The sequence below is a fragment of the Pocillopora verrucosa genome, chromosome 12, assembly GCF_036669915.1.
Source record: "Pocillopora verrucosa isolate sample1 chromosome 12, ASM3666991v2, whole genome shotgun sequence".
NCBI classification, from domain to species: Eukaryota; Metazoa; Cnidaria; class Anthozoa; order Scleractinia; family Pocilloporidae; genus Pocillopora; species Pocillopora verrucosa.
This window is the reverse complement of record NC_089323.1, coordinates 2265663-2283422: the sequence shown is the minus strand read 5'-3', so window position 1 is coordinate 2283422 and position 17760 is coordinate 2265663. Positions and strand designations below refer to the sequence as shown.

Genomic DNA, 17760 nt, shown 5'->3' with positions numbered 1-17760 from the left:
TAGGGCGTAAAACAACTTCCAGACCTCAAATCGTTCCGCAAACTTCTGCACGATTTACTTATTTATCGGTTTATTCATTTGTTTATTTGCAAGTTATAGATATTCTAGATTGTCCAAAGCTTTCTTTAACAATCGTTTAAGTGTAACCGACTGAATTGCATCGAAGTACAGGTATTACTGAAAATTTTTGTCTATATCTTTATGCAAATTTTGAATTTATGGAATTACAATCGTTTTCTTTACGCTTCATTTCCAGCTTGATCAACAAAACAAACGAACAAAAAGATAATTAACAAGTAGCATTCACATAGTTTTCTTATCACGTAGGGAAGTCCAAAAGGTATTCTATGTAAACAAGGGCTAACTTTGATTATTTTTGTTATTCTGCCGGGGTCTGAGTTTAAAGTCACTACAGCAAAGACGTCATGAAGAATCGACACTAGTTTTATAGCTGCACCCTCGTTCCTTCCGGGCAAGTGGCGCTCGGTATGCTCTTTCCATTTTTCTTGCGGATAGCTTTTATTTTTTCTTTCTGATACATATTTTTACTTAAGTATTATTTTATCTGTTAATATTCTTTCCTTGTCCCCCAATCCCTCAGATTGCTATGGATTCTGGCATGAGTGGCCACTTACCTCAAGAGAGATCTGGTGATGAAGAAGTACCTTTAATATCTTTGAGTCCAGACCTTGATCGCCGCCAGCGAGCCAAAGCACTGAGTCAGCTGTCTCTCCAGTGGCAAGGCAGTAATGTCTATGACATAGGACATGATGAGGTATCCGTAACTATGACAACGACGTCTAAACAGAAGATGTACTTTTCTTTTCTACTTTCGTGTGCATGCACTAAAATGGGAAATAAGATAAATAATTTAAAGTCATGAAGGAGTCATCTCCACGGATCTATTCTACAACCTGAACGAATCTTAAATTAGGGACATCTTGCAGTCAGGACGTCAACGCCAAGGGAGACATTGAATAAATAAATGAATTGATATTTTTAGAATTTCGCGAATGGCTGGACTTGTTAATTTTCTCGAGAGGGAGCAGAGTTGAGTTTCAAATAAAAACTTTCGCTATCATGCTCAGAATACGCAAATTTTGGTGATTTCACATCACCTGGGTTAGCAGATGCCTTCTTTGCAAGTCTTTCCTCGACAATTCTCCAACTTTAAGAACTGCTGTCCGTTTCTGTAAATAAGCCTTGGGAACAGGTCGAGATCAAATTTTTTAACGGAAAGGCCTTTAGCATAAAGCAGCCATAGAATTTCGCGTCCATTTCTTTGTACTAAAGCCTTGGTTTTATTGTTTTTGCTTTGTTTTGTTATTTGTTTATTTATTTGTTTATCTGCTGTGTTGTTCTGAAGATATTAATCTGTTGGATAAGTTAGGAAGAAGTCCACCTCACAATGCCATATTGGGACGTCACGTGAAGATCATGGAGATGCTCTTTGGGGCTGGGGCCAAAATATATCTTCTGGATGAGAGCCAAGATTCACCGCTTCACACCGCAGTTCGAACTGGAGACGAGAACTTTGTCAGAGTACGTCTTGTCACTTTATAAGTCGATCAGTCAAACAAAGCACAATCAAATCAAATCAGTTAATTAAACACAAGGCAGATGGGTTAATTTTAAATTGCTTAATCAGTAAAGCCTACCTCGATTTACGATTAAAATTTCAGACTTTACTCCGAGTTGGTCGATGTGATGCAAACATCAGAGGACATAGTTCAGGAACCGCTCTTCACATCGCTGCTGATATGGACAAAGTGGCCATATGCAGGATATTGGTTAGTATTATTAATTATCTCACACATATCGAACGAACGACTGTGAAAATACATCGTTTGTCCAATCAGAAACACGAGCCATAGTACTTCATAAAAGAGGGCAACAAATGGCCTCCAATCTTTGAAATGTGTCGGTCAGCAGCACGAATGAAATAAAAGCATCATACTATGGAAAGAACATGGACGATTTTTAAATTTTTTTTCATGCGCTGCACTCGTTTGTTTTTAGGTGTATCGCAACTCGTGAATAAAAATCGCTCGGGTGCATTTTTCATGGAATAATCACTATTTCTCCCTTACATTTTTCTTTCATGAAAGCCCTTCTACAATGACGCACACCTTGCGGACCTCAATATCTAAACGTTTTATCCTCTCTGCTTGAGAGGGACTTTAAAGAATCGGTGGCAATGTTTGAGAAGAAGTCAGTCTCCCTGATCTGTTTGTCCAGGCAAGTCAACTTCTCGAAGCGAATAAGATTTTTTTAATATTCGACGAGCTATCTCAAAAAAAACTCACCATCTTTCTTATTGTGCGTATAAAGTTGATGAGGGTATTTTGGACGTCTCGAGCCTGACCCTGACAGTACAAAGTCTTCAATTATGTCCTAAAGTTTAGGTTTTAAAAATTTTAAATCGTCATGCTTCAGGTTGTACAACTTTGTCTGGACAGCGGGGCCATCATTCGGCAACCAAAGGTAGAGTATATGTTATCCCACAATTAGCCATGAAAATCTGAAAAACACTTAGGAACAGGCAGAATCTAGATACTGTTGAAGAAGAGCGAACCGTTGATGTACATCCTAATATGCAGTATAATTTTACTAAAACATGTTTAAACGTAATTAATTGATGCGAATGTGTACTAAAACAACGTCGGGTCGACGGACCGGGCGAACTTATTACGCATTACGCTGACGTCACGGTAAAAGATGTAGATCTACGACCATGTGTAAGAGTGGCTGTTGGACATACATCTACTACGGAGCTGTTACTACAGGTAGCTGAGTCACTATCAGTATGAAAGAATCTTTTCCCGACAGTATATAATTGAAAAAACATGATTTTGACAAAACGACAGGAAACGCGCAGAAGGTTCTCCTTGGAGGGGAACTGTTTAAAAATTGTTCTTAAAACATGCATACTGTTTAAGGTATTTAATGACTATGAAAGACCATATATTAGCCTCCCTCTCAGGCCTATTAGAAACCTAACGTCTCAATGAGAAGGAGGCAAATTAATGGATTTGTGGTAGCATCACAAAGTGGGTGTTCTCAGTGGCAAATCATAAAAATGAAAAAAAATCAACCTGATCCAATCAAACTGAATAAGATGATCAAACATGATGCCTTCAAGTTTGAGAAAACCCGCTGTAGATTCTATTCTATAGAATTCTCAACGGTGGAAACCTACTTATGATCTGCTTGATTCTAAGATGATGTCTCCGTCGTTTTGAGAATTCAACAATATTTTGAAAAGCATGCATAGCGAGTCTTGTTCTTCTTTCAATATAGAAACGAGAGGCTTACCCGCTAGTAACTGAGAAGGACATCGCAGGCTTCACGCCTGTCTATTATGCCGCCAAGTATGGTCACTTTCGGGTAAAGGATATAAATATATAAAATATTACAATAATATGACAGGTAAATTCGAGCGATCAGAGACCTCATGCACATCTCTATTGTACATGCTGATATGTGTGTATTCGCATTGAAGTATCGCGAACAAACTCCTTCTTTTAAAACATCTCAACTACCATAGTGAAATAGAATTAAAACAATTGGTTCTTAAGTTAGCTTGCACTTTGCTTTTTGCAATTGGGAACTTAGTGAAAGTTCTCTCTACTGCGCCTCCAGCAACTTTTAAGCATGTTCATGGTTTCCTTAGAGGTAACGTCAGTCACTATTAATTCGAATGTTTTGAATTCAATAGAACATTTTATTGTTCATGGAACGAAACAAGGCAGCTACTAGTGTGACATCAGATGAAATGGATACAGCTCTCCATGGCGCTGCCAGGCAAAATATCAAATGGGATGCTTGTATCTCAGGTAACTTTCACCCCCAACCCCCCGCCCACGCCCTCCCTCCCTGCTGTATTTCTTCAAGTCAGGTAATTTAGTGTTAACAACTGAGTTGAAAACGTAAATTAGCCACCGCAAAGGGTAAAAAAGCTGACTTTTCGAGCGTTAGTCCTTCGTCAGAGCGTCATTCGTCTATCGCTGTGACGAAGGGCTAACGCTCGAAACGTCAGCTTTTTTACCCTTTACGGTGGCTAATTTACGTTTTCAACTCAGTTGTTAACGCTAAATTACCTGCTATACTCTCCCACCGACGCAGCACCACAGTTTCTTTAGAAACTTACCCCTTTCTTCAAGTCAGCCAGACAGTTTGCTGGTACCCGTTAAAATCCCCAGGTGGAGAGATTCACAGTCAGATTGAATGTTTGATCCAAGTTTGTTTTCATCTTCAGATACGGCTGGAAAGAAATTGTCGAGGTAGTGCTGACAGGTCGCAAAACTCGCTCCACAAACTTGAAAGACAACCAAGGAAAAACATCTCTACAGTTCGCATGCGCAGAAGGCCATGATAGAGTGGTCGAGCTTTTGATTAAGCTTGGCGCTTGTGTGGAAAAAGTAAGGTTTCAGTTCGTCTTTAGAAAAAGCAGAAAGACGGAGGCAGAGAGAGTACAGTTGGCGAAAGACGAGGGTATACTTATGTTTATATATTTGGTAATTTCATGTGATGCATTAACTGGCACAGGAGCGCTGCATCAACAAAAATGGAGCTTTAATTTTAACCCTGCAAAATTCTAGGTTTATCTGTGATACACTTTTAGGGATCACACTGACAGAACAGCTCTACATATTGCAGCCATGAGGGGCTCCAAGCGTTGTGTGCAGTGCATTTTACAAAATCATCCTCAGTGCATTAATCTCTTCGACAAGAATCAGGTACGGTACGTAGCTCTTAGAAGTAACAAAAATTTAACATCCTGAAAGTTTCAACCGATAAAAGGAGCCGAAAAGGTCTTTGCTGCTGGAGCGTAACATCTCTGAAGTCTTGCGCTTGTTCATCCCCGGAAACCATCACACCCTTCCCCCCACCACCACCCTCCACCTAAATGGACATTAAAGAGTTTTTGCCGCAGTGAATGTCTAGTGAGTCCAAGGGAATCTCTATAGTTTTATATTATTCTTAATGCCATCCCCACAGAATGTTACCCTTTCATATTTCTTTCTTATTTCACTTTCCGTGGCAATCCATATAATCTTCTAAATTATATCCTTTCAAAGCGAGTAAGAGATGGGGTAAGTTTTGAGCTCTCTATTTTGAAATAGAGAAAGATGTTTTTTTCTTAGTCCCACATACGTGAAAAGACGAAAAAACATATTTCTCTATATTCTTTAGTTTGTTGTTGACAGAAGAAAGTCTAGATATTCTCATCTTACACAATGGAAAAATAAAACAACGCAAGAATAAACCAAGGAAACTTATTTCCTGTCCATGCCAGACGTGAAGTAGCAGATGTTTTACTCAGGGACTCCGGATCCCATATTATTTCCCCCCACAGAGGCGTCTGAGCTCAATCCTGAAGATAAGAAAAACAAAACGAAAAAGCAAAAATGATGTATTGAAGGAGTATGTTTGTCCTCTATTTAATTCACAGCTCATATTTTGATAGCTTTGCCTCTCTCACAGTACTGTGCTAAAGTATTATAAACAGAAATCGTCAAGTTTCCCATTTTGATCTCTTCCGATCGGTTTACTGATATATTTCAGAGTTTTCCTGCGATATCTCGCTATCTAGTGCCCTCAACAAAAAATTCCACTGCGATTTGTGGTAGATCAAGAAATATGTCATCGTGATATATCGTCCTTAGTAAATATCGCGTCAGTAGTTTATCATCTAATCAAAGATTCATCACTGATCCCCGTCATCAATGAATCATTTAACATAACAGGTGCAAGTGTTACTTGCCATGGCAGTTTTATGGTAAATCTGCACATGTCTAAAAGAACAAAGAGACACATACCATGAAATGGAGCTTTGGCGGATGTCTTTAGATAAAATTTGCCGGTTGGCTTCGTTTTGTCGGCGCCATATCCCATAGACGGGCACTCACCAACGCAAGCCGTGGTCTTTCCGTTCTCACAGTTTTTGTAATCATTGCAAGGATATGCTTCCCAGCTGAGGGGATTTTCCACTGATGTAGTGTAGTATCTCCAAGCCCTCTGATGGTCACACTTCACTGTCTTAGTGAATGCTAAAGATATAAAGCCATTTTCGAATAAGCTCCGAAAAATTTCAGTGGTTTAATCTACCATGTTCTGAGGTTGTCTCAAACAATACGTTCGTCGCCTAAATCTTTCTGACCCTGATGAAATATGCTCATGTTTCCAACTTCGAACAACGTAGTCCAAAGCATTTATATTCCATGTACATATTGCTGCAAGGCTAAGTGTTTCGATTTTAATCACCCTTGTAGTTAAACCTACCTAACATAGCCATATGTCGTAGACAACCAGGCTGATCAATGCCTCCGTTCGGAAAAAAGTCCGCGTGACCGGCCTCATCGCGCATACCAAAACCGACAAAACCGCTGCTCGTGTGCATGTCGGTGTGTATAACGTCAACGTATTCAGCATCACTTGGGTCCAGGCGGAAGCGAGGGTCAGCAATGCCGTCAAAAGCAGGACCAGCTGGGTCCAGTCCTTGAGAGGAAACAATGGTTAAATCTGTACTGGGCCACATCAGCCGGATCTCATTCTAGTTTCTTTTTTTAAGAATGGAGCTAATTCCGCAGCTCGCCCTGGATGGAATGCTGCTAGGCGATTGCTAGGCACTAAGGTGGCAGAAACTCGCTCATCAAAGATCAGAAAAAAAATCTTTCATGATGTGGAAAGCCTTACACCGGATGGCACTAAAATATTTAGGATCGAAATTTGTTCGTCTCCATAACCTGATTGCTTATCATTTAGGAACAAACTAGCTCTTTCTCAACCGAGCACTGCATTTCACAAGCTTCTATGTCTCCTCCATTGTACCCCTTTATACTCCTGGTTGAAGAAAGACTCTGAGAGAAAATTGTCTTTTCCAAAAACACATTCAGAATGGCTAACCCAGGTCTCCAACCCCGGACCTCCAATCTATACTTTATAATTGTGTTTCTTTACCTGTAATACGACCAAGTGTCATTCGAGCTTTCTCCTTTAAATACTTCCCGGCAAACCCTGCGGTTTGTCCACCAAGGCTAAATCCCACAATATAGAACATTTTAGCCGAGTCAGGTGACCCTGAAGCGCTCTTAATCAAGAACCTTATCAGCTCTGCTACCTGAGCCCCAACGAGCTGGGTATTGCCTACAGATTGTCCATAAAGTGTTTTTGCTCCTCCAGACCAGTCCACCAAAATCACATTGCAGTCTTCTCGTCGTAAAAGGGCATCTTTCATTTCAATGACCCAGTCCTTGGTTGATTTTCCTAGATTTTATAAAAAATGTTGAAAAATTTGGTAGTTAAAATCTCATCTGTACATATACTTTATTTTCTCCGTAAAACGCATCAAGGGCCTGTAAACACCCTGTTTCGGACATAAGAGATTTTAAAAAGAGCGTAAGCCAATCATGGCCCCCCTCCTCGGTGCTTGAGCCGCAAACAGGCACTCACCTCTCCAGCCGTGAATCACGAAGATTGTTCGCCGCGCGATATCAAATTTTGGGGCCTTCAATTTATCTGCATCGTAATCATTTACTCTTCCACGCCCGTTCCTGGTGTACATGTCAAATGTTGTGCCAACAACACTTGGCTCTTGTGGCAGACTAGGTTTAATCGGAATCAGGCCCCACCGAACATTGGGTTGTTTATTGAAGCAGCCGTACTTTTCGTAGCAGATTTTCGAAGGGCTATTAAACAGGAAACCTTTAAATCGGAAAAATTTTAAAAGAATTACCTGTAAGTTGTCAATTCATTCCTCTCATTATTTGCTCCAATCTACGAGAGGAAAAAACGATAAAGAAAGAGAACTCTTACGTCTGACTGGGGTTTCCGTCTGATTCTTTGCAGCCCAGGAAAAAACTCTAAACTCGACCACTGTCAGTAAGCCAGCGAAGACACGCAAACTAAGTGCATTCATCCTCACTGGATCTCCCACAAAAAGGAATAATCGTTCTTGGCTTCTACGTCTTCTTAGCCTTAAAACAGTTTTGCGCTGGAAGTTCTTTTATTCACGTCTGATTTGTATGAGCTCATTTATTAGCCGCAGGTGTTGTCTGAACCATTACCTGGTTTTCATTATGATAACACAATACTTTACCAGGGGCGGTCAACAACCTGCAACCCTTCTTTTCTTCTGTTCCAGAACACTGCGCTGCATCTGGCCGCCATTCATGGTCACACACACGTTGTGTTATGTTTGTTGTCGCATTCTGAACAGCAAATCCTCATGAACAAGAAGAATCACAATGTATTGGATTCCACCATAAATGCTGAGAGGAAGAATGTTGCACTTGCGATAGCGAGTCACAACAGGTCAGGATGAAATTAAGAAATTAAGAATTTGCGCCTCGAGCTACCCTTACGCATTTTTCGTGCTCTCCAAACTTCCCGCGTGCATCCATAACTCGATATAAGCACAGCTAAAAGCATGAGCAAGTTCTTTTACAACAGAACGACAACAAGGATCTGCCCGAAGAAGCCTTTAATTGTGCCGGATAGAGTGCAAAATTCTCACAACGCGCAAAAAAAAAGGAAACAAACGTCCCTGTTGGTTGGTCAAAAACACGCCACATTTTATACTTTAAGTTTGCGCAAGAACATTTGATCCAGTTAACCGATAACTGTGAATGAAAAGCTCAAACTTTACGGGGAAAATGGAGAAAATTAAAGCCAAGTGAACTCAAGTTTCACTTAAAAATGTTGTAAAAGTCAAAGACCCGAAGTTATCAAGGGTTTTGATTGTTCAAAATAATGTTTACGCTGCCATGCACGGTGCAATTGGAGAAGACAGACTGCAGGAAACTTGCCAAAAAGTGCTCACGTCATCTTGTTTACGCACGGGCGTGCGTAAATAAAGATTTTGTTGATAGCGGCTCAATAGGACTTATATAGGGCAAGCACGCGCGCTATGTTGTAAGGATATGTTTTTTCTATTTTTTTAATTATTTATTGGAAAGCGTTCTAAAAACAACGAAAATATTAAGCTAAAAGGATTTTCATCTTTCATGTCCCTTGTCATGTAATTCAGTAGGAAACAAAGTAACTGCAACCAAAAATAATACTATCTTTTTCATAGATGGCGTGAAGTGCTCACCTCTTCAGGTCATATCGCACAGATGCAGGAGCTCGTGATAAAAAATGCCAGAGGTCGCAACAGTAAGGAACTCAAATTCGTGTGTCTTTATTTCATATAACTACGTAGTAATCTCAGTGCATCTCTGCTGTAAATATGATCCTTGGGTAACTGAATTGTGTCGGTAATATTGACTCATCAGCTTACCTGTTTATCAACTGAATCACGCCGCCTGAATTGTCTTAAGAATTTTTTTCTATCCCCAATGACGGAAGTTTCAATGCGATCATGGTCCTCATACAATACGTCGCGAAATGCTGCCCTCTGTGTGTCACTACATACCAGATAACTGGCCACCGTGCGGGAAAGAAGCACGCGATCCTCCCGGAAAGGTACAACGACTAGACGCGGAAGAACGGCAAAATCAATCCTCTGTCAAGTCAATAAAATGAAACTCGTTTACTCGTTAATGAGTTTTAAGGCAAAATATTTCAGCAGTTTGCATTAGAGAAATAACTTGCCGAGTTTCACTTAACACGGACTTATAGAAAAAAAAACTTGTTTGTGCTGCATAAGTTGTATTTTCAAAAATTCCATTTCTAGCTCCATGAGAAGCTTTTGGGTTTCAGCTGGCCGGAAGGAGATGATGATGAAGAAAACACACCCCCAGACCTCCCCCCTGCATTTCATCCATTACTGAAGAGAATGGAGGAGCAGAAGAATAGGTACTATATTTAAGTCAGAGATTTTCTCTTAAAATGTAGAAATGAAAAAAGTGTGGATTGAAAGAACTGGGGAACGGGGGAACCTACTTGATTGCATAGTTACAACATTCCTCTTGCTATTTTACAAATTTTAACCACCGAGTTGGAAACAAAATTAGGGAATAGAATGATAGAATATTTGCAACCTCTCCCTTTTCCGGTGTCGTGGAAGTTTTCAGGGATGGAATGAACAGAAAGAAAGATTTTTATTGATACATCTATGAAATAATGTTATGGTGCGTATGATGCGCAATGTGACACAAAACATTTTGATAATGAGCAACCTCTTCTAATATTAAAACTACACAAAAAAATATCACATGTCATAAATACAGCGAATGTAAATCAAGGTGTGAAAGCTTTCTTCCAAAAGTAATGAAAAAAGCCACAACAAGGGCGTGTTTGTGCTTGTGATCCCTTCTTGTACAAAAAAATAAAATGCATAACGAGAAAAAAAATGAAGAAATATGGTGCACTCTTAAATTTCAAAAGAACACCAGTGTAGAACCCACCTGTCCTTTGCCTCTAAAAGACATTGCTGAAAATTATAACACGATTCTCTAACCCTGTGTTCGTCTCACACACTAGGATATGTGGAATCTACGAGCTGTTGCAGGAACAATCAAAGCTTCTCAAATCAATCAATCAACAGAAATAAACGGAGGAGTGGGGAAAAGGAAAATTAGTTTTCTAAAGATAAAGTGTGACCATGTGCGAAGTGTTTTTTTTTCTGACGGGTTATTTTTCTCCTACAACTTGACCAGGTGCCAGTAGTCACATTAAACGCTTCATTATTTCGTTCTAGGATATAACAGGGTAACAAAGCATCTTCGTACACCCTGATTGGTTGACAACCTATCATTTGCATCATTGTTCCATTAAAATCGCAGAAATTGACTCCCTATGGAGTGAATTAAATAGACCACAAGTCTCCCTGTTCACAAGCGTCTTTACGATTCACGCTGAACGACGTGTGGATTCGGCAGTTGGCTTTTAAAAGACATTTAGAATTTATCTGGAAACAAACGTAAACAACAATAAACGCAACATTTTATTTTTAATCTCTGTATCATCACGGTCAGTAATGGGATCCTGATCAAGTACTGAATGGATTGAACAGTCATCTTTATATCTTTTTCTTTTCATCTTTTAACATGTAATAATACATGCGTTTACTTACACAAACAGTTCTTGAAAGTCATTATCCATAACAACGAAGCAGTTTTTTTCTAAACCGAATTTTACTTGCCAGCTTTTAGATGTTAGTAGGGTGGTGTAAAAATGCCCATTTTAAAGAATTTTTTGTTGTCATGGTGACGCGACACGGAGGAAGAAAGAAGTAACATTCTTCTTTAATTTTTTTTTTCATGATAAAGTTAATTTGGTTTTGTGTCAATAAATGAGAGTTTTTTTGAAAGAACTAGTTTCAGGCTTTGAACCAATCTCGACTGGTTCATTCATGTTTGCTCGCGCTTGAATGAATTTATGTTTTAAAAGATCTTTCAGGTCTCATCGGCTGATCGATATTGTTTCTTTACTTTCACAACCTTACTCTCACACCATTTTGCTTTATATGGTATAGAACTGTTCCAGGTCTTTTCACTTAATTTCCAAAAGCTCCATCGGTGCACAGAAGCTCGCATATTTTCCCAATGACTTGAAACGCAACGCAGTCGAAGTATTTAGCGCAATGACGAAAACATTCCAGGGGATCCTGGACGTTCACAAACTGAATTGCATGATTTTCAAAGGTAAAGTTGTCCATTAAAATGCTGTTGATGTAGATCAGCGGTATTTCCATTTGATTGCTCGCCATATTATTTAAAGCCATAAGCAGGAAAGCTGTCGCACAGCTGAGCCATGACAAGGCGAAAAATGAATTCATTTTACTCTGAAAAAGGTATCTTTTTTTCGATGTAGAATCAAGAAGGGTTTCTCTAAACCCACAATTGGCTTTTTTTTATCCCCCGCTTTGAATGACTCAGAAGATTTATAAAAAACAAGAATAAGGCTCACTTTAAGGACGTAAAAAGACGAAAAAACATATTTCTCTGTATTCTTTCATTTGTTATTGACAGAAGAAAGTCTCGATATTCTCATCTTACTCAATGGAAAAATAAAACAACGCAAGAATAAACCAAGGAAACGTATTTCCTATCCATGCCAGACGTGAAGTAGCAGATGTTTTACTCAGGGACTCCGGATCCCATATTATTTCCCTCCACAGAGGCGTCTGAGCTCAATCCTAAAGATAACAAAAACAAAACGAAGAAGCAAAAATGGTGTATTGAAGGAGTATGTTTGTCCTCTATTTAATTCACAGCTCATATTTTGATAGCTTTGCCTCTCTCACAGTACTGTGCTAAAGTATTATAAACGGAAATCGTCAAGTTTCCCATTTTGATCTTCCGATCGGTTTACTGATATATTTCAGAGTTTTCCTGCGATATCTTGCTATATAATGCCCTCAACAAAAACATTCCACAGCGATATGTGGTAGATCAAGAAATATGTCATCGTGATATATCGTCCTTAGTAAATAACGCGTCAGTAGTTTATCATCTAATCAAAGATTCATCACTGATCCCCGTCATTATTGAATCGTTTAATGATAAATCTGCACATGTCTAAAAGAACAAAGAGACACACATACCATGAAATGGAGCTTGGGCGGATGTCCCTAGATAAAATTTGCCGGTTGGTTTTGTTTTGTCGGCGCCATATCCCATAGACGGGCATTCACCAACGCAAGCCGTGGTCTTTCCGTTTTCACAGTTTTTGTAATCCTTGCAAGGACGTGCTTTCCAGCTGCGGGGGTTGTTCACTGATGCAATGTAGTACCTCCAAGCCCTCTGATGGTCACACTTCACTGTCTGAATGAACTCTAAAGAATATAAAGTCGTTTTCAAATGAGCTCTGAAAAAACTTTAATGGTTTCACCTGCCATGTTCTGAGGTTGTCTCATACGATACGTTTGTCGCCTCAATCTTTCTAACCCTGATGAAATATACCCAAGTTTCCAAGTTCGAACAACGTATTCCAAAGCATTTGTATTCCATGTATATGTTACTGCAAGGTTAAGTATTTTGATTTTAATTACCCTTGTAGTTTAACCTACCCAGCTTAACCAAATGTCGTAGACAACCACGCTGATCAATGCCTCCGTTCGGAAAAAAGTCTGCGTGACCGGCCTCATCGCGCATACCGAAACCGACCAAACCGACTCTCTTGTGCATGTCGGTGTGTATAACGTCAACGTATTCAGCATCACTTGGGTCCAACCGGAAGCGAGGGTCAGTATTGCCGTCAAAATATGGACCAGCTGGGTCCAGTCCTTGAGAGGAAAGAATGGTTAAATCTGCATAGCCGGATCTCATTCTAGTTTCTTTTTAAAAATAGAGCTAATGCTGCAGCTCGCCCTCTGATGGAATGCTGCGATTGCTAGGCATTAGGGTGGCAGTAACTCGCTCATCAAAGATAAAGAAAAATCTTTCATGATGCGGAAAGCCTTACACGGGATGGCACTAAAATATTTAAGATCGAAATTTGTTCGTTTCCTAACCTGATTGCTTATCGTTTAGGAACACAGAGAGCAAACTAGCTCTTTCTCAACCGTGCACTGCATTTCACAAGCTTCTCTGTCTCCTCCATTGTACCCCTTTAAACTCCTGGGTGGAGAAAGACTCTTAGAGAAAAATGTCTTTTCCAAAAACACATTAGAATGGCTCAGCCAGGTTCTCTAATTGTGTTCAGTTTCTTTACCTGTAATGCGACCAAGTGTCATTCGGGCTTTCTCCTTTAAATAACTCCCAGCATACCCTGCAGTCTGCCCACCAAGGCTAAATCCCACAATATAGAACATTTTAGCTGAGTCAGGTGATCCTGAAGCACTCTTAATCAAGAACCTTATCAGCTCCGCTGTCTGAGCCCCAACGAGCCGGGTATTGCCCACAGATTGTCCATAAAGTGTTTTCGCTCCTCCAGACCAGTCCACCAAAATCACATTGCAGTCTTCTCGCTGTAAAAGGGCATCTTTCAATTCAATGGTCCAGCCCTTGGTTGCCTTTTCTAGATTTTATGAAAATGTTGGAAAATTTGGTAGTTAAAATCTCATCTGTACATATGCTTTAGTTTCTCCGTAAAAACACCCTGTTTCGGACGAAAAAGATTTTAAAAAGAGCGTAGGCCTATTATGATCTCCCTTCCTCGGTGCTCGAGCCACAAACAGGCACTCACCTCTCCAGCCGTGAATCACAAAGATTGTTCGCCGCGCGATATCAAACTTTGGGGCCTTCAATTTATCTGCATCATAATCATTTACTCTTCCATGCCCGTTCCTAGTGTACATGTCAAATGTTGTGCCAACAACATTTGGATTTTGCGGCAGACTTGGTTGAATCCAAATCAAGCCCCACTGAACTTTAGGTTGTTTATTAAAGCAGCCGTACTTTTCATAGCAGACCTTCGGAGGGCCATTAAAAAGTAAACCTGTAGATAGGAAAAATGTAAGAAGAATTACTTGTAATTTTTCAATTCATTCCTCTCACTATTTGCTCCAATCTACGAGAGGAAAAAACGATAAAGAAAGAGAACTCTTACGTCTGACTGGGGTTTCCGTCTGATTCTTTGCGGCCCAGGAAAAAACTCTAAACTCGACCACTGTTAGCAAGCCAGTGAAGACACGCAAACTAAGTGCATTCATCTTTACTTGATCTCCCACAAAAAGGATTAATCGTTCTTGGATATTTTACTTCTACGTCTTCTTAGCCTTAAAGCAGTTTGCGCTGGAAGTTCTTTTATTCACGTCTGATTTGTATGAGCTCATTTATTAGCCGCAGGTGTTGTCTGAACCATTACGTGGTTTTCATTATAATAATAAAATATTTCACCAGGGGCGGTCAACAACCTGTAACCCTTCTTCTCCTCTGTTCCAGAACACTGCGCTGCATCTGACCGTCATTCATGGTCACACAGACATTGTGTCATGTTTGCTGTCGTATTCTGAACAGCAAATCCTCATGAACAAGAAGAATCACAATGTATTGGATTCCACCATAGATGCTGAGAGGAAGAATGTTGCACTTGCGATAGCGAGTCACAACAGGTCAGGAAGAAAGGAAATGTTTTTTCCTTTTTTAATTATGTATTTGAAAGCGCTCTAAAAACAACGAAAATATTAAACTAAAAGGATTTTCATCTTTCCTGTCCCTTGCCATATAACTCAGTAGGAAACAAAGTAACTGCAACTTCATGGAAATAGCTGCAGGTTTAGAAATAATATTATCTTTTTCATAAATGGCGTGAAGTGCTCACCTCGTCTTCTTCAGGCCATATTGCGCAGATGCAGAAGCCCGTGATAAAACTGCCAGAGGTTGCAACAGTAAGGAAATTTAAATTCTTGTGTCTTTGTTTCATATAACTACGTGGTAACCTCAGTGTAACTCTGCTGTAAATATGATCCTTGGGTGACTGAATGGTGTAGGTAATATTGGGTATCACTGGAGTTATTAACTTCGCAAGTAAGTTACAATGAGTAACCTCAGTGTAACTCTGCTGTAAATATTATCTTTGGGTAACTGAATGGTGTAGGCAATGTTGGGTATCACTGGAGTTATTAACTTCGCCTTAATTGTGATTACTTGTAAAACTTCTTTCTTTCTTCTTAACAAATCACTCACAGAACAAAAATCAGTACCTACTTCATCATTTCCATTTCCCATGCTTCGGACAATTTGACTGTTTTTGACTCTGAAGTCTCAATGGCTATTAAGAAAATTTTCTTGTTTTTTGGTTGGCTGTTTTGTTTCTGTGTTTTGGGTTTATGATATTCAAGTGTTTTTACCCCTTAAATCTTTATTTTCAAAAAAATGTTTAAATTTGCTACGTATAACGTTTTTGTTCCAATTTACAGCGCTTTATGGATCAGTGTATGACAAGGGAAGGAAACCCAGGTACTTTGCACAAGTGTGTACAATGGAAACATCTGAGATCCTCCTGTGGAAACAAACCGCATCCATTTCAGACTATGCAGTCAGATTTATTAGATTACGAGTTACTGCAGGAACAATCAAAGCTTCTCAAATAGATCAATCAACAGAAATAAACAGAGGAGTAGGGAAAGGGAAATGTAGTTTTCTAGAGACGAACTGTGGTAAACCACAGAAGAAAAACGGGCACAAGAATTGTTTTACTTTTTTCTTCTGTTGGGTTATTTTTCTCCAACAACTCGACTAGTTGTCAGTAGTCACATTAAACGCTTCATTGTTTCGTTTTCTGGTATTACAGGATAACAACAAATCTTCGTACGCGTACGCCTGATTGGTCGACAACCTATCATTTGCATTGTTGTTCCAATAAAATTGTAGAAATTGACTCCATATGGAGTGAATTATATAGACCACAAGCCTTCCTGTTCAGGAACGTCACTACGATTCACGCAGATCGGCGTGTGGGCTTAGCAGTTGGCTTTAAGGTATTTAGAATTTATCTGGAAAAAGACGTAAACAAAAAACGTTTACTTTTAATCTCTGAATCATTACGGTCAGTAATGGTCTCTTGATCAAGCGCTGAATGGATTGAAGAACCATTGTTATATCTTTTTCTTCTCATTTTTAACATGAAGTAATGCATGCGTTTATTTACACAAAAAGTTCTTGTCATTATCCATAAGAACGAAGCAGTTTTTTTAAACCGAATTTTAATTGCCAGCTTTTAGATGTTAGAGGGGTGGTGCAAATACCAATGTTAAAGATGACTCCTATTTTGTTGTTGACAAGAGGACGCGACACAGAGGAAGAAAGAAATAACATTCCTCTTTAATTTTTTGTTTACACGATAAAGTTAATGTGGTTTCGTGTCAATTAGTTTTTGAAAGAATTTGTTTCAGGCTTTAATTTGAAGCAATCTCGAATGTTCATTCATGTTTTCTAGCCCTTGAGTGAAGTTTTGTTTTAAAAGATCTTTGAATTCTCATTGGTTCTCTGTAATGATAACCTGACTGATCCATGTGGTTTCTCTGTTTTCATCATTCTTAGTCAAAAACTGCTCAACAAGAACACAACCTTACTCTCACACCACTTTTCTTTATGTGATATAAAACTGTTCCAGATCTTTTCATTTGATTTCTAGTGACTCCATCGGTGTTCAGAACCTCACATATTTTCCTAATGACTTAAACGCAACGTAGTCGAAGTGTTTAGCGCAATGACGAAAACACTCCTCGGAATCCTGTACGTTCACAAACTGAATTGTATGATTTTCTATGATGAAGTTGTCCATAAAAATGTTGATGTAGATCAGCGGTATTTCCATTTGGTTGTTCGCTAGAGTAATTAGAGCGGTTAGCAATAAAGCTGTCGCACAGCTGAGTCACGACAAGGCGAAATATGAATTCATTTTACTCTGAAAGGAAGTAGAGGTATCTTTTTTTTTAATGTAGTATCAAAGACGGTCTCTCTAAACCCATGTTCAGCTTATAAAATCCGCCGTTAATTTTTAAAAAATTCAGAGGATTTGTAAAGCAAGAATATAGTTCACATTAAATATACAATTATACTGACCAATTTCTCTAAGGCGAGTGCGTTTCTCAACAGAGAAAAAACCTTGTATACATGAGAAAAGCAAATCACTAATGACACTTCTTCGTATGTGCACTTTTTTAAAATTTTTGACGAGAAAGAAAAAACTTGCCATTTGCGAAATTATTAGTGTTGTTTTTACCGTCATGAACGAGAAAAAATTTAATGAAAGAGGAAACGAAACCTTAAATGAATTGACTGTTGGCAAATTTAATTCATTTCAAGTGGAATGAAAGCCTATTTAAGGTTCAAAAATCCAAAATTTTGTAGCTTCCGAAATCGACGCCAGAGAAACCATAGACTGAATTTTTAGGGAGCGCGCGAGAAGACACGCGTGTCCCTT

At 39.2% G+C, this 17760-nt stretch overlaps 3 protein-coding genes across 3 annotated transcripts; 1 reads left to right on the top strand and 2 right to left on the bottom strand.

The window, feature by feature from the left end:
• The first annotated feature begins 607 nt into the window (after positions 1-607).
• LOC131770522 (transient receptor potential cation channel subfamily A member 1-like) lies at positions 608-9814 on the top strand. Its single transcript, XM_066159398.1, has 12 exons — positions 608-746; positions 1367-1542; positions 1683-1790; positions 2437-2484; positions 2661-2786; positions 3301-3387; positions 3719-3804; positions 4259-4426; positions 4625-4739; positions 8147-8316; positions 9080-9176; positions 9680-9814. The coding sequence occupies exons 1-12, from the start codon at positions 608-610 to the stop codon at positions 9812-9814; spliced, it is 1455 nt and encodes a 484-aa protein (XP_066015495.1).
• On the bottom strand, positions 4672-7950 carry LOC131770519 (pancreatic triacylglycerol lipase). Its single transcript, XM_059086234.2, has 6 exons — positions 7819-7950; positions 7456-7707; positions 6964-7269; positions 6286-6501; positions 5823-6053; positions 4672-5377 (listed from the first exon to the last, which is right to left on the bottom strand). Exons 1-6 carry the CDS (start codon positions 7919-7921, stop codon positions 5319-5321), a joined length of 1167 nt encoding a protein of 388 aa, XP_058942217.2. The 5' UTR covers positions 7922-7950; the 3' UTR covers positions 4672-5318.
• Positions 9815-11470: 1656 nt separating the features above from the next.
• On the bottom strand, positions 11471-14619 carry LOC131788908 (pancreatic triacylglycerol lipase-like). Its single transcript, XM_059106000.2, has 6 exons — positions 14440-14619; positions 14077-14328; positions 13603-13908; positions 12959-13174; positions 12494-12724; positions 11471-12085 (listed from the first exon to the last, which is right to left on the bottom strand). Exons 1-6 carry the CDS (start codon positions 14540-14542, stop codon positions 12027-12029), a joined length of 1167 nt encoding a protein of 388 aa, XP_058961983.2. The 5' UTR covers positions 14543-14619; the 3' UTR covers positions 11471-12026.
• Positions 14620-17760: the final 3141 nt, after the last annotated feature.